The sequence below is a fragment of the Mus caroli genome, chromosome 13, assembly GCF_900094665.2.
Source record: "Mus caroli chromosome 13, CAROLI_EIJ_v1.1, whole genome shotgun sequence".
Lineage (NCBI taxonomy): Eukaryota > Metazoa > Chordata > Mammalia > Rodentia > Muridae > Mus > Mus caroli.
The window spans coordinates 28,189,980-28,206,718 of NC_034582.1; the positions used below are offsets into that span (position 1 = coordinate 28,189,980).

The window sequence follows — 16,739 nt, forward strand, 5'->3', positions numbered from 1 at the left end:
CTTCCCCTTTACTTCGGAGCAGAGCGTGAAAGGCAATGAGGAGGTGTTAGCTATTGGTGGGCATGCTTATGGATATGAGGGTTTGGCGTTTAGTCAAGGGCCTCAAGTCAGCCCTGGGTGACAGGGCCACTTGGCTATTCTTACCATTGCAATTATGACATCAATTTGTGGCTAAAACTGGGGGCATTGTTTGGCTGAACTAAACTCAATGGCCATTGGGAAATGAGAGCCTGAATGTCAGTGGAATTTCAGGGAGTTTTGCAAAGTCTTGCCCCAAGACATCCTGTTCCCTAAAGGCCACCTACAGTGGTACTCATATATTCCATATCTGACAGCAAGTAGCCCATGAGCTTGGAAATAAGAACTTTGCAACCAATGCCAGGCATGGTAGTGGTGTGTCTTCAATCCCAGCACTCTAGAGTAGATATAAACGGATTTCTATGAGTTTGAGGCCAGCTTGGTCTACATAGCAAATTTCAGGCCAGCCAAGGCTTCATAATTAGGACCTCGTCTCAAAAAAATAAAATGTTTGTAATCAGAAATAGGTTTTGCCTTACCCTTAGAGCCATTGACTCCTATGGGAGTTTGCATAGTTTTGAATTTGTGTAGCTATGATTAATGATCTTTCAAGTGTTTCAGTTTTCCCAAAGGCTGGAGTCACTTTCTAGACACTGCCCCTGAACAACGCACATTGTATTTCCCCTGGATGCACAGACCCAGCTCCTACTGGTGACACCTAGGTCTTGAGGGAAGCTCTTATGGCTGTCTTTTGATGGTTGTCATTTTAAAGACTAAGCACAAATACTTACCTCCTCAAACCACCATGTTTAATGGGGATGAACTTGCACATTAGACCAGAGCAAGGGGCACCCTGTAAAATGGTGGGGCATGAATCTGAACATGGAATCAGCTACTGGGTAGAAACTGTTGCACTTGAGAGAGAGAGAGAGTTCAGGATGTATGGAAGGTACCACATATGATGGCTGATCTTGCCTTAGAAAGAAGCCTTATGTTCCAGCAAGCCAATAATCCATTGAATTCACCTTGTTTCAAACCACAAAAAAAAATATGGGTCCACATCTTAGAATTTTCCTGTCAATACAATTCCCCCCTTGAGAAACATAGCGCAAGGACTAGAAGTCGTTTTCTCTCCTCCAATGCATCCTCCAGATTTTGTGTCTCCAGCACCACTCTGGTAGTCCAAGAAACAGCATAACATATCCGCTGCCCCACTAACATCCCAAACTAAAAACAAACATTGAAACACAAGAAGCCAAAAAGGCAGAGAAACATCTTCCCCTCTGAACACTAAGTGGGATGTGGGCATCTGCCTGGGCCCCTAGGGAGCAGCCCTGGGTCACCCACTGAGCACAGCAAAGCCTCTCCAGTTCAAGTTCAAGGCTGCCCATGCTATGGCTGCCAGTCATCCCAGGGGTCAAGGCACCAGAACTGCTGATTTTTCCAAAAGCCTTCTCAAAGCAGCAGCAACCGCAGCAGTTTTCCTGCAAAGCAAACAAAATACCAGTCTTGTTAATTCAGCAGGACTTTAAAATTGTAATTAGCTGGTTGTGCCCCTTAGGAAAACCACAGAGGACTTTTCATAATGTATGTGTGTATGTGTGTGAGACAGAAAGAGAGCGTTTGACAAATTCCATTGCACACCAGGGCTGGGTTTTTTTTTTTTAAGTCCCTGTGAGTATTTTAACATTATTTGCAATGCTGAAGGACAAGGCCCTCTTTGTTTCATCTGAAGCACAGCCACTCCTGTGCTCTTGTCATCAGTCCACAGTCAACTCCATTTCAGCATCAAAGTGAGCATTTGTGCTGGGCAGGGAATTTGGTCACCTATCATATAGGGATGGGGGTGAGTGTTCCACTGACCCTCCCACAGATGCCAGAAGCCACAGAAGCCAAATTCCACATATAAAGTGGCCCAAAATAATTGTGTAAAACCTACATACAAATCCCTACATGTTTAAAATCATCTCTAGGTGGCTAATGGTGCTAGCAATATAATGGCACATGAATAATCATACCCCATTATTTATGGAACAGTGATAAGGAAAGAGTGGGTATATTCAGCACAGACACAGTGTTTTTCTGCAAATATTTTCTATCTACACTTGAATGGATCCACAGATAAAAGCCACACAAAAGGAGCTGACTATATCTCTGACTGAGGCTTATACACTGTTCCTGCCTGGCCTAACCACTGAGCAACAACTCAATTTTTATGCCACATAAATGAGAAAAGACACAAGGTTGGGTATGTTTAATCGAAAGCCACTAGGCTTGTTTTCAAGGTGTTTTATTGGTGCATCAAGAAACCTCTAATGGATCAAAAGAGACTTGTGTGTCTCCATTTACATTATAAACTGTGCCTTGTTCATAGGACTTACATCTCTTTCTTTTCCATAAGAATAATCTTTAACTCCCAGGTTTTAAAAAATAAGTATTTAATTTAAATATTAGTTTCACATATAAGATCTTTCGAGAAACCTCATTCATCTCAAGTGGGTTTGCTCAGTGGAAATACACACACACACACACACACACACACACACACACACACACACACACGCCCCTTCTGTTTCTTTTTGTATGGTGCAGAGAATTGAACTTAGGGCTTTACACATTCTAGGTAAGCAGCATGCCAATGAGCTGTAGCCTTGACTCACTTTTATAGTTTTACATTTTAAGACAGGTTTTAATAAGACACCTGGCCTGACCTTGAACTTATTCTACAGACAAAGCTGGTCTGATGTTTGCCCTCTGAGTTAATACTCTAAATTTATTTATTAATTTTAAATAGGGGTTCCGTAATAGACTCCATGCTCATGAAGCAGGAGGCTAGCTTCTACCCCAGGAGCTGAGAATAAAGAGAACACAACTGAATAATGAAGCATGTGGATTGTGTAGATTGGCAGATCTGAAGCCATTCTGCCTGGTCTGCAAGGGAGACTCACACAGGCCAAGGGAGACTGAAGGAACCCAGGGAAGGGAGGCAGGCAGCCCACAAGACCATCAGGAGGCAAACCTGCCCGGTCTCAGTAATTCCAGCAGAGTGTACCCAGCTGTACGGTGTGACCAGCTCAGCTCTTCCGCTGCTGTCTCCGCATGGGCTGCACTGTCTTCCATCACCCTGGGTTCAAAGTGACAGCTTTGGCACGGAAGGGTTTTACCTCCTCCCACCACCATTTCCTCTTCATTCTTTCCCCACAGACCCTGGCGACAGGCCTGCCTTGGAATGCAACCTCCTGTCACCCAGTATGTTCATTCCCACCAGGCCTCAAAAGTGACTCCAGGACTCTGTGGGAAGGTGGTTTGTGGCAAACCCAGGGGGTTTGTGGTGGCTGGGGACAAAGCTGCTTCTAAAGAAAAGGCTGGGGGAGAACAGAGATGGGGACTAGCACTGACTAGCACTATTTGGTTGCTCTGCGGCCCTGACTGTTCACAGCTCCTAGTACAGGCCACGGCTGGGGCTGTCACTTAGGCCTGGGTCCCTATGGACCTAAAGTGATACCTTCCTCTGCTCCTCTGCTTCCAAGCAGTTTATTGCACAACAGTTTTTGACAAACAAGAATGTCTTGTACACACAAATCCCAAACCTTCTTGACTGTTCATAGAGTCTTACTTAAATGACAGACACTTAAATAACTCTGACACAGAAGACTGTGTGTTTTCCAAACCCTGGTTTGAGTCGTTGACTATGATGCCGTGATTTATTCCCTGCCCATCATATTCTCCAAAAGATTCAAGTCCACTTAAAAGAATATATCCTGGCAGACAGACAGGCAGAAACTCTGAGCCCAGAAAAATGCAGATCAGAATGAAAGATTGAAATGAGTTAGAGCTGGAGTTACAGCTCAGATGGTTCTGGGTTTGTCCCAGCCCCACAAGATGAGAGAGAGAGACAGACAGACAGAGACAGACAGACAGACAGACAGACAGACAGACAGACAGACAGAGAAGCAGTTTGTTGCAAAAATATAGCCATGTGTTAGAATTAAGCTGCAAAAATGATGATAGGCTTTCTAAGATTAGGACAATATCTCCTCTCAAACACTAAATTGTGGGAATTTGAAGTCTCTCTTGGTTGGTGTTCTCTTGTTTTAAGTCTTTTCTAGAATTTGCCTTGAATTCACTATTAGTATCAAAGAAGGCATACATAAAGACATCCCTTAATAATTCAACCCAACTGTGTCAGTGTGTGTGGTGATGATGTGTGCAGTGATGTGTGTGTGGTGATGATGTGTGTGGTGATGTGTGTGTGGTGATGTGTGCAGAGATGATATGTGCAGTGATGATATGTGCAGTGATGTGTGTGTGGTAATGATGTGTGCAGTGATGTGTGTGCAGTGATGATGTGTGCAGTGATGTGTGTGTGGTGATGTGTGCAGAGATGATATGTGCAGTGATGATATGTGCGGTGATGTGTGTGTGGTGATGATGTATGCAGTGATAATGTGTGCAGTGATGTGTGCGAAGTGTTGTGTGTGCAGTGATGTGTGTGCAGTGATGTGTGTGCAGTAATGTATGTTCACTGATGATGTGTGCAGTGATGATGTGTGTAGTTTCTTGGGGTCAGAGAGCAAAGCCATAATGAGAGGCAGCTGCTATGTGGGGGAATGCAGCCTTTAGCTTCTGAAAACGCAGGGTATCTATCTCATGCCACTATTTTCAAGCTAAGGGTGCACATCTTCAGGTGAGCTATTTTGTTCCCCCAAGCATCACTCACTGCCCTTGACATTACACAACTGTAAGGGTGACCTGAGATAATTTCTGTGCAAAGTCTGGATCCCACTCTGCTAGGAAGTCTCAGGGCTCTACCTGTGTTATCTCAAAGGGGCCACAAGCTGTGGCGCTGAGCTATCTACAATCCACACAATGGGGAACTGCACTCCCTCCACTGGGACATGGTAAAGCTGAAGTGAAGAAAACACAATAACCTGATTGGAGCCCGCCAGCTCAAACACTCCCTGTAATCCTCAATGTCCACACAAGAAATACCCAATTACTCCATTCACGTAAGCAATCTATAGACATCACTCAGAAAACAATTTCAAGACCTTAAAATCACATGGAAGACAGATTTTCCTGGGGTGCAATCCCAGTTATTCCCAAACAAATGTGACTTTATTTGTTCCCATAGGAGGAGATTGGAGAGACTTAAAACCAACCTTTTAAATAGGCTCTTTTCATGGATTATTTGGTCATGAGGTTCAGAACACCAGAGTTGCAGTTCTTCTAAGGAAACAAGAGACGTTGGAGGGAAAGGGTTAGAACAGTTTTCATCAGTTTCCAACTTACAGTAAGAGGGCATGGGAAGAACTGAAAAATACCCACTGGGTTCATGGTGCTCTCCCAGCAACATCCAAGAGAATAAAACTCCTAGCAGCCTTCTGCTAGGAATACCTGCCCTCATCTACTGGAACATCCCAACATCACTTCCCTTCCTTCCATTGAAGCCAGCATCCACCCACTTACTACTCCCTCTTTACATTTAATTTGAAAATGTATGTTTGCTCAAAGTCTACTTTGGCAAAACAAAGGAGCCAGTATTCATGTCACTGGGGCATGACAAAGAGTACAGCTACTTTCAGGTAAGATCAGGGTAGTAGATGAAGGGATGTTAAGAGGCATCAGAAGATTTAAGAGGACAGACAAAGCCTCAGATGGAGACTCTACAGCCATTGTAAAGGAGGTGGTATTGAACCTTAGCCTTAGTCAACAGGATGCAAGGAGTGATGGAGACAAGTTTGGTGTGTAGGGTATATTAGTACAGCTGTGGCTGCTAGTGTATTGTCTTGGTGTGGATAGTGGGAGATGTGTGAAAACTTTCTGATTATAGATTGTCATGATACAGTTTGGATCTTAACTGCCCCTCCCCCAGGTCCCTGAGCTAAATAAAGGCTTAGCTTCCAGCCTGCAGTGTGTTACTGGGAGGTGGTGGAACCTCTAAATTGCACTGGGGAGCATGACCTTGAGGGGATGATAACTTGTTCTTTCTGTCTTTCTCTTCCTGGTCACAAAGTGAACTCTCTTGCTCTATATCTCCACAGGTCCAATAGTAATGAGATTATAGTTGTGATGCAAAATTTAAAAAAAACTTATCACAAGAACTTCATCATCTCCTACATTTGTTAGAGCACTGGAAAGATGACTAATACAGAAGTTGGAAATGAGGAAATCCTTTGGTGGAGTATTGGTGGCCTATGGCATTTTACATTCACTAGGAGAAGAACAGGATCTGTTAGTAGATCCAAGAACAGGAAGAAAGGGAGAAGGAAGATTTGTTGTAGGAGAAAAGAAGTCACATTATTCTTAGGTACATTTCTTTCTTCTGGCTCCAGAGTGCCAAGGAATTTTGTAGGAGGTGCCTGGTGAGTTCGGAGAGTTAAGAGCGTTGCTTCTGATGAGGATGTGTGGTGTGTTCTTGGGGACATAAGACAGAGCAGAGTGTGTCGTCAGAGCCCGGGCCAGAAAGCAGAGAACTTCCAGCCCTCAATTTCTAAGAGAGAAAAACATGCTTCTTAAAAGAAGACGGCATGTCCAGCTGATCAAAGGCGAACTGAGGGCTTTTCAACATTCAGCAATTAAAAGAGATAGCAAGAAAACACAAACTACTTTAAAATAAATGGTTAAAATGGTAGTTTTGATCAGAATTAAAATTGTATTTTAATATAAATGTAAATTCGTATATTTTTTGAGAACATATAAGAACCAGGTTATTTCAAAAGTGAAACTGCAAAAGTTTAGTCTCAACACAGGTTTAGTATTCCTAATCTAAAACTCTGAGATTTGAAATGCTTCAAAATCTAAAACTTCTTGAGTGTCAACAACACGACTCATAAGTAGAAAAGCCCACATCTGACCTCGTATGCTACGTAGTGATCAAACTGCAGGTGTGTTGAAAACTGCACACTCTTTCCTGAAGATGTATGCATAAGATGTGAATGAGACAAGAGGATTCCATGCCAAGATGGGGTCCCTTCCTTTAGATATCTTATTATGTATATGCAAATATTCCAAAATCTGAAGAGATCCAAGATCTGAAACTCTTCAGGCCTTCAAGCATTGTAGATAAGGGATGTTCAACCTGTATTTCTTTCTTTTCTTTTTTTTTTTTTTTTTTTTATTTTTTTTTTTTAGCCCTTAGGAAACAAGGTTTAGTTTGGATCATGACTTGTGAGGTCCAAGGTCAAAAGGCTGCACCTGGCCATTGACTCTTCTGTAGGACAAACATCACAAGGCAGGAGACAGGAAGCAGCCATGTGTCTGAGTCCTCTGCTCAGGCTTCTCGTGAAGACTCTTCTTATAAAGATCCCATTGTTAGGGTTTCCTTATGGTCTTACTATCAACCTGTATTTCTTTGAAAATTAAAATGTACTGGTTGGATATTGTGACCCAGGAACACTACATTTAGATAGTATTAGAGTGAGTCTGGAAACATGATTCAGGCTATCACAACACTTCCCTGGCCTTCCTCAGTGTATGTAACAATACAACAGGGACAGTAATAATGCCAGGGCTGTCAGGTCAGCATGAGGGTTACATGTGTTCGTCTTCATAAAGCAGTTAGATTCAGTGCCATGTAAGTATAACTTTGAAAACTAGATGTACGCACAGACATTTGAAAAATTATTTTCTTGTAATATCTATCTGCCTCGGGTATCACCAGCTGGGGGGCATAACTCAAAGGTGATTTTGTAGCTGTAGTCCCATGATTTAAAATATTTCTAAGCATTTTTCAGCCTGTATAGTGTCATTAATTCCTCGCTGTGGTTTCTATATTGTCCTGACATGTCAATGTGTATTTAGACTCCTGGTTAAAAATACATTGGTGGAAAATGGGCTCAAAATAGATTGGTTGCCCTAATAAGCAGTTTATGCAGTCTGGGTGAGGTGCTGGCTAGGTAATGAGCCTATTTTTATTTGGCATCAGTACCAATTATCAAGGAAAGGTATATTCAGACACAAATAAAACTCAGTACTGATGCTGAATTTAGATGTAGATTTAATTTCAATAAAATGTGGCTGTGGAAAAAGTGAGAACCTGACACACAGTCATTCCAAGGTTTGCTGGTCTGAGAGAAGTTCCTTTCCAAACCCTAGGGTGTGTGGACAATGAGGAGGAGAGCAGAAGGAAATGAAAGTGTAGAGAGTATGTACTACCCTAGGCATGACACCAGCCATCCCACGACGCACACATTAGAGACATCCTCACAAGCCTGAGGCTGGAAGGTGGAGCTTGCATGCTGCCTCCATGTTCATCTATCCCAGTTAGACAGCCTACATAGTGAGCAAAGTTACTCAGTACAGTGAATCTGCTGTTGGATTATCTCTATAATCTATGGCTATTTAGAAGAGACAAGCATACGAGGCAGAGAAGCCCAGTTAGGAGTTGATGGAAGCAATGCAGGGAGCAGGTGTCTCAGGCTAGGGAAACAAGGCATACAGAGAGCTGGAGAGATTCCTAATGTAATTAGAACATACAAGGTGCAGAACTTTCAGGTTAATCAAATATGAAATAGAGGACTGAGAGAGGAAGGAAACCGGAAATGCTCATGAGCTGACTGTGCCTCATAATGGACGTTCTTTGCTGGAAGGATGGTTGAAAGTGAGAAGATGGAGAAGAGTGTGGCTTTGGACTGAGAAGACCCAAGTGGAAACATTTAGGATACAAGCAGACATGTAATTCTGAAGTTTAGATTCTGTCCCAAAAGGACAGATGAGGGAGTCGGAACACAAAGATTAAGGTGATGGGGACAGATTTCCCTATAAGAGATTAGCACGGTGTGCTCAATTACCCTCAAAATTACTTCAGTCTTTAGTCTCCAATAAAAATCTCTTTCATGTATGTTCAAACATATGTTCATTCCAAGCTTAGTATTGTAACTAAGATCTGGTGGCCAGAGGAGGAGAAAGTATGCAAGGTAAATAGAGAATTTAGAGTTGTAAATTTTTTAGGGAGAAAGTTCTCCTAAACGTACTTCAGGCTATCTTCTCTAAACTGTGTTTATATAGCCCAAACCATCTGATATCTGTATACAAGTGTGAGTTTGTGGTATGATATATTTTACAACAGATACAGTGATTTCATAATGCTAAATGTAATATATGAAACATATGTAAAATATAACATTAATATCTCAATAAAAATACTCCAAGCAATATATTTCTAGCACAAGATTTGAGGCTGTAAACAAAGACATTAAGAGAAATCTCATTTAAGGCTGAGGTGACTGTCACATCTGATGAGACAGGCAAATGGGAAGCAAAGAGGAAACAGGAAACATGGTCACCTGTGCACTCAGCCTGGAGTGGAGCTTGTGGTCTGACAACCATGGGTGCTTGAGAGCTTCGCTGGCACTTATTCTCCAACTAAAGGGAAATTGAGAAGCATGTTAAAGGAACACACCGAAGGCCACCTTCATGAGCAGTCTATCTCTGGCTCTAGTCATAGGTTTTGGTACAGTAGAGCTAACCTACATTCAAGCTTTGTCTTCTGGAATTGTGTGGTATGAAAACATCCAGAGGTGACCATCAGTTCTAACCACAGTAACAACACTGGTAATACAGGCAGGACAATAATCAAGTTCTTATTAAAAATGAAGTGTTTTATCAAATATAAACAATTATTCTTTGATATGACATCTGAGCTTCATAAAATGGATTCTTAACAGACTATTGAAAAATATATGCACATTTCTTATTTATAAGAATAAAATGCTACAGTAATTCTCAATGAATACAAAAGCAATTTAGGTGAGAAGTCATTTGAATATGTCTGTTAACATTTGAATGAAGGAGTTTTGAAGAATTTAGAACAGGAGGAATTACTATAATTATAATAGAACATATTAGATTACTCTATAAAGAAATTGTGTTCTTTTGGAGATGAAAAAAGGTTTACAAAATTTTAAAGAAAAATAACATGAAGAGTGATAAAAATGTCTTATATCATAACTCTAAAACTTATAAACTTACTTGGTTGCTGATAAATACCACATTAAAAATAACCTTTCAAATTAAAAACTGATTGCAACAATTTGAAATATGCTTCTGCAAAAACATCAAATAATTCCAAGCAGTCACAAAGCTTCGATATGGAGGATTGCTTTAATACAATTTCTTTAGTAAATGACAAATATTGAAGTGTAAGTCTTCACTTGCAATGAAGTTATTGAGAAAAATCACCATTATAGTGCCCTGAACATGCAGAAAATATTAAAAACTCCTCAGTCCAGCAACTCCACATGGTTCTACTTAGTATCCTAAGGTTTTGCTGTTGGGTCCCTTGACCACTCCATGGGATAGTGTTGAAAGATTATCATTCCTACACGCTAATAAAAAATGTTTAAGATCTATTAAAAGGTTATTAAGATTGTACCTGTAAGTGACTTCTAATAATATTTCAGGTTCATTTTTGTACCCCAGATATTTATTTGATGACAGTGATATTTGGCCTAAATGTCAACCAAGTGTTGACTTTGAGAGCTAAGTCAGCCATTCATCTGTTATCTGATATTTCTTGGATACTTAAGAGACCCCAGACTGTGGCAGTGGACAGGACTCAGATGCCCAAGTTCAGAAAACTCATTTCTGGATCTGTTCTGCACTCGCCATTTGACTTCATCATGGCTCTCAGCCTCTCTTTCTTTACATCAAATTGTGATGATTGTCTTCACACACAACAGGAGTAACCAGAAGTTTAAAATACACACATCACACACACAGTTCACAGTAAATGCAGAGTTCTTCATCTTCCAAAGTTCAAAGAAATTGGCATTTTTCTATCTCTATATTGTCTAGGTTCCATCAATGTAAAACAGTAACAACCTTGGCTATTATTTTGCCTAGAGTTCAAGGACAAAGAAGTTAAGTCTCTAAATTGTTCCTCCCCTCAGACTGACGTTTTTATTAGGCTAAGTCTCCTCATTCTTTAGAGCAGTGATTCTTAACCTGTGGGTCATTACCCCTTTGGTAAACTTCTATCTCCAAAAATATTGACATTATGATTCAAAACAGTAGCTAAATTACAGTTATAAAGTAGCAATGAACAGAATTTTATGATTGTGGTCACCACAACATGAGAAACTGTATTAGAGGGTTGGGGTCACAGCAAGATGAGCAACTGTATCAAAGGGTTACGGCCTTAGGAAGGGTAAGACCCACCACTGTAGAGGCTCAGACTGGCTCCATTGTGCTGTGAACTGCTTTGTATCACTTCTTTCTAAAAGATATCACTTGCCAGACTGGTGTTATGTGCCTTTAGTCTCAGCACCTGTGAGACAGAGGCAGGCAGATCTCTCTGAGTTTGAGGCCAGCTTGGTCTACAGACTGAGTTCCATGCCAGCCTTGACATATTCCCCAGGGACAGACGGCCGGTTAAGTGCTTACATGAAATAATGCCCGTCCTGGCATAATCCCCCATTACCCATGCTCCCACTCTCCCTTACATCATCCTCCCTCTTCCTTCACAGCCTTGTTTATGAATGGGTCCAAAGGCTGCCGAGAGAATCAAGCAACTGTTACTGACTCAGAAGACCTTACATGTGACCTACTGTCATATAATTTAGATACAAAGCCATCTAAAGTGGGTTGCCAATGTCCATCCTACTCTGTGACACTAAAATTAAGCCCCTATATTTCAATATCATCCTTGTTCATCTGCTAAAACTTGAATTAATGTGTTTTTAGCATGAGAGAAAAACATAAGACTGTATGGCAGCCTAGAATGTGAGCTTGAAGGAAGATGGACAAGTTCAGTGTCCTTCCTCTTGGATCCTAGCTACACACTGCCTCATCATAAAGTAGTCACAACAGACACTTCTCCCTCTGGGAGTTAAGGGCTATGATTAAAAGAAATAATGTCCAAAAGGCAGATGACACTGTCTGGCCCATAAATGTTTATAGACATGGACAGATTGAGGGCAGGTCACCTGAGGCCGACCAGAGACAAGCTTTAGAGCCCCATCCAGCCTCATGACTGAAACAGTCCTGGGCTTGAGTAGACTGGGTCAAGGAGTCCAGCCTCACTGAGTTCAGAGCCTGCACATGCACTATAGATGTCATGGAGGGAACAGATTCCACTAACTCCACAGTGCACCCTGCACCAAATCACCTCTTCTCTCACAACATGAAATGGACTTGCTTTACCTCTTCTCCTTAATCAGGAGCTTGGAGATGAACTCCTTTGCCTCCTCCGAGATATCCTGAAATTCCTCATCTTCTAAATCCCACCGGCACGCCAGGATGTTGGTCAGTGTCTCGGCATCATTGTCACCCAAAAAGGGGGACAAGCCACTGAGTCTACAAGGCACAGGGTTCAGGGTAAGTATTTTTTTTAAACAGTCATGAATCCTTTATAGATAGGATGCTTTCTGGTTTTGCTATTCAAAAATAAAAGCAGGAAAATAGCAATAAACTGCAAGTATATAGTCCATCACTGCAGCCAGGACCCTGCCTATGTGTCTCATCCCAACCCCCAATCCAGAAACTGCAGCAAAGAAGGTTGCAGTTATACTTGAATAAATCTCCAACAATAAAATAAAATTTCTTTTCAAGTATTTTATGGCTGGCAAGACAAGGTACTGTCGCATACCCAGAAAGCAAACTCCAGTACATCGTTGCTGAGATGCACTGAACAGATCAGTGTATACTGATCCAAACAGATCAACACCTAGGGTTTTTAAAACTCATGTTTAGGGCTCTTAGTCATATTCTGGGACTTAAGGTGACCCATGGAGAAGACATACATATCTTTTTCTCCTCCTAGATTCAATGGGGAAAGGAATTCACTCATTTCAATTATAAGACTCAACAGAACCTAAGCAACAGGAGATGGCATGGTGATATTCTAGAAGACATAGGTCAAAGCTGTCATTCTAGTGTAAGCCTCCTAGATCATTCACTGATTAAGGGTGAGTATGTGAGAGTCTGGGAAGTTGCTTACAGCATGTATGTGATGACACCCACACTCCACATATCTGTAGAAAAGGAAACGAAATCATAGTTCACAACTTCAGGGGCAAGAAATTCTGGGGTTCCAAAGTTCACCTTCAGCTTCTCTCTGGGCTTGTATCTGAAATTGAGGGGACCAAGGTGAGAGTTGAGCATGCCAATCAAAAATCAAAACTAATGAACATTGAAAACAGGCACCACTTATAAGATAAAATTAACTTCAGTTATACAGCAAACTAAAAAATAAATAAACTTTTACCAGAAAATGCATAATGTCAAAAACCAACAAACCATTCTGGGGGTGTTCAAAAGTAAAAGTGAATCCTATAAAACCTTAATATTCTAAAACAGCTGTGAGACATCTACTCTGAATAATTGGAACTTCTAAATGCAGACTGTGACAGATATTCTGATTCAGTCCCTCACATGCATTTGGACAGAGTAACCCTTTCCAAACTGACAAGATGCTGGCATAACTCACAGCATCTGCTTTCTGCTCATTAACACGCTGAGCTGTTAACACACCCATGTAATTTCTTTGTTCCACTAAGAAACCAGACCCCTCTATAGTCTTGTTTAAACTACTAACATTTTAAAGTCTTCTCTTTATAAATGGAACAAATACAAACATTTAGATAAACAGAAATTCTGAATGAATAAACTTCTAACTTAATAAACTTCACAGGACTAGGTTTTCATTTCTTATCTTTTTATTAGATGTGTTGTAGATATTCCTCAGTGCTTGAACCTCAGATCTAACAGGGTTAGGGTAAATGCGATTTTCATTAAGTTAATTCTAAATGGAGGCATGGGATCTGAGGCGTATCAGCCATGTCTTTGCAAAGATGAACATGCCTCCCAGCCCCTGCTTCTATCCATGTACTTACATCCAAACAGACATACCTTCTGGCCAATCCAAAATCAATAATTTTTATTTGCTTAGCATCCCGATTCACACACAGGATGTTCTCAGGCTGCCAGGAGAAAGAGACACATTAGCAATGAAAACAACCATCTTTCACTCAAATTGTCCTTGAACCACAACTAAAAATACAAGATGCTCAGGAAAAACATATCAGGCCTTTCACTCGGGGGTTGGCTTGTCTGTGTGGGTATTTTCTCCTTTAATTATGTGGTGGATGAGGTTGTGGGTAGCCTGCCAACTTTGCATTACCCTGCCTGTCCCTCTTCATGGTTTTAGAGATTGCCATAATGCAGGAGTTCAGGCAGGGGCCTTCTTGAGGAGAGAAAGGGAAGGAGGCTGCTCTAGCACTTTCCAGACAGCCTAGTGTAGGCCAGTTCAGAACTGACAGACCACTCCTCCTGTTGAAGTAGTAAGTATATTTCCTTCTTGAAGCAATATTTCCCTCAAGATTTACGAGTTCCAAGAGAAATGGCCTGATTCAGTTAAACCACCACACTGAATGCGCAATATAATGCGACCAGCTTTGACCTCTGGATGTTTCCCTGGTGCTTTTGTCTATGGGAATGTCCCATGCTAAAGGAAGGCTTTTGTCTCCTGTTCATTCTTCATCCTCCAAAATTCCCAGGTTTTGCTGAGCTCTGTCTCAGTGCTTAAAGTCCTTGACTAAACGTTCCCTTGGCGTTAGACGATAGTAAAAGTTGGCCCTGCTAACCTGACAGGCGTGGGGGAGGGGAAGAAAATCAAGCACTCAGTGTCCCTGGAATGTCCTGCAGATGTAGTTATATTTATTGGGATAGAAAACTTTAAGTCTGGGAAAAATAAGTAATTTCATTTAAAGCCAAGGTCATCCATAAAACGAGAAATAGCATTTTCAAAGAAGAGCCAAAAAGCCTTAAATCCTAATTTCAGCTCCACTAAGAGCTGGGCATTAGCAAAGTTGCCAGGTGCCCAGGATTCCCCCCATCCCTGACGTGGGCCACGCCCCCTTCCACATCCTGTCTGGTGGAAAGGAGGTCCAAGCAAGGCAGAAACCCAGACACACTTCGTGAAATGATGTAGTGTCTCCATATCAATATCTAATCACCCATTTGGCTGTGTGTAATATCTTTGGAAGCCCTTTCCTAAAATGCCTCTAAAACAGATGCCTGAGAGTAAAAGCCACTTTAACACTGCAGTGGGTACTGTCCTAGAGCAGTTGAAGATGTGTTTAAATAATGGGCTGAGCAAGTCAAAACTGTCCTATTAACAAAGAATACCGTGGTATCCTGAAAATGCTTTTGTAGCATGTAAAAAAATCATCTTTGAGGGCACATCAAAAGGATAATTACTATGATACTTAAACTAAATAAGGTCTATTACCTATGTACAGATAATATTTACAGAAAATATTATTACAATGGAAATTACTTTTAAGTCACTTCTCAACTCCCTGTGGTGATGGCATGCTCACTCTTCAGTCTTTCCTTCCAAAGAGCAGGTCCTTCGCGACCCATCCAGCTGTCACCTTTATTATTATCTTTATATATAAACCATAACTAAAACTGCCCATTGAAAGTCTTCAATCAATGTTACAAAGCCACAGATGGAGTCATTTGACTTATGATAGGTCAGCTCCTGGCCAATCAAATCCCTTTAGGAATATCTGGAGAATATCCACAGAGAACAAAAGTGCTCCTTGAAAATGCACATTAGAATATTCATCCTGGCCAAGGACTTTGCTAATGATTTTTAACCTCTGACTTTGTCATTTTATGTACCTCTTCCCCCACTTCCTCCTCCTGTGCAACAGTGAATGGGAAAGGCAAAGCACATAAATCAAGACAGTGAGAGAAGCCAAGTTCTTGGAAGAGAGGCCCATGGAAACCTATTTAAGGGGGCCAGATTTACTCAGCTGTACCATCCCTGGAGACTTACAATACACAGTATGTTGCATGGAATACAAATTTATCTCACTGTCATGCTGTGCAAACAGGAAAATGAGAAAATGATCAAGCCACACAAGAAGATGCACTTTATGATAGTAACTCTAACAGACGGGATCAGGGTTATTAAGGCTTAGTCTCTTGTTGGCTTATCTAGAGCTGTTTACAGTCCAGTTCTGGAGACTTCATAATGAGAGAGAGATAAAGAGTGGGAAGGAAGTGGACTGGCTTCCCTCATGCTTTCTGACTTGTGAACACTACCCTCTCTGCTTTTGGCATTGAAGCCCCACCTTCTACAGGCCTGCATTCCATTCTCCATGGCTTCTACTCAGAGGAAAGTAAGTCCCAAGCCAGACTTTCCTGGAAGAATCCAAGAGGCTACAGGGGATTTTTAAGATCTGGAAAGGGCAGATACAACTTGGGAATTGAAGAGTAAAATCCTCCCACCATGGACTCTGATAGTAAGGAATAAGGAATATTGTGAGAATGGAGCTGGTTTTAATTCTATACTTTTAGGGAAATGGACTCCTGTGTTGATTTAATGTAGGTAATTATAAGAATCTCAAGGAAAATCTCCAAAGACAGACCCTGCAAATAACAGTCCCTGAAGGTGGTGACAGAAGTTGAGAATGAGATAAAAACCCTGATTATGATGAGTGGTATGACACGAGTCTGTCCCAGCATCTGGGGAAGCTGAATTGAGAAGATAGCTTGAGCCCAGAAGGTCATGACTAGGCTAGGTGAAGAAGCAAGACAGCTCAGAGTAAGAGAGAGAGAGGAAGAGAGAGAGAGAGAGAGAGAGAGAGAGAGAGAGAGAGAGAGAGAGAGAGAGAGAGAGGCCGAGACCCAGGTTGTTCCTGATTCCTGAAAACATGACCAAAGACAATACAACTTTTCAAAGCTGGTACATCATATTTCACAGGTCC

General features: G+C 41.4%; 1 protein-coding gene across 3 annotated transcripts in view; it reads right to left on the bottom strand.

The window, feature by feature from the left end:
* Window positions 1-457: 457 nt before the first annotated feature.
* The window catches only part of LOC110308670 (myosin light chain kinase family member 4), a 71,474-nt gene continuing 55,192 nt past the window's right edge, over window positions 458-16,739 (bottom strand). Inside the window, exons 9-14 of one of the 3 annotated variants that reach the window (XM_029468473.1) lie at window positions 13,870-13,940; window positions 12,959-13,087; window positions 12,163-12,315; window positions 9,306-9,384; window positions 5,181-5,247; window positions 1,416-1,502 (exon numbers count right to left, since the gene is read on the bottom strand). In XM_029468473.1, coding sequence (XP_029324333.1) covers window positions 5,206-5,247; window positions 9,306-9,384; window positions 12,163-12,315; window positions 12,959-13,087; window positions 13,870-13,940 — 474 coding nt within the window. In that variant the 3' untranslated portion in view covers window positions 1,416-1,502; window positions 5,181-5,205. Of the gene's footprint in view, window positions 1,503-5,180; window positions 5,248-9,305; window positions 9,385-12,162; window positions 12,316-12,958; window positions 13,088-13,869; window positions 13,941-16,739 lie in introns of all 3 variants that reach the window. The other 2 variants (XM_029468472.1, XM_029468474.1) reach the window with 2 other exon arrangements.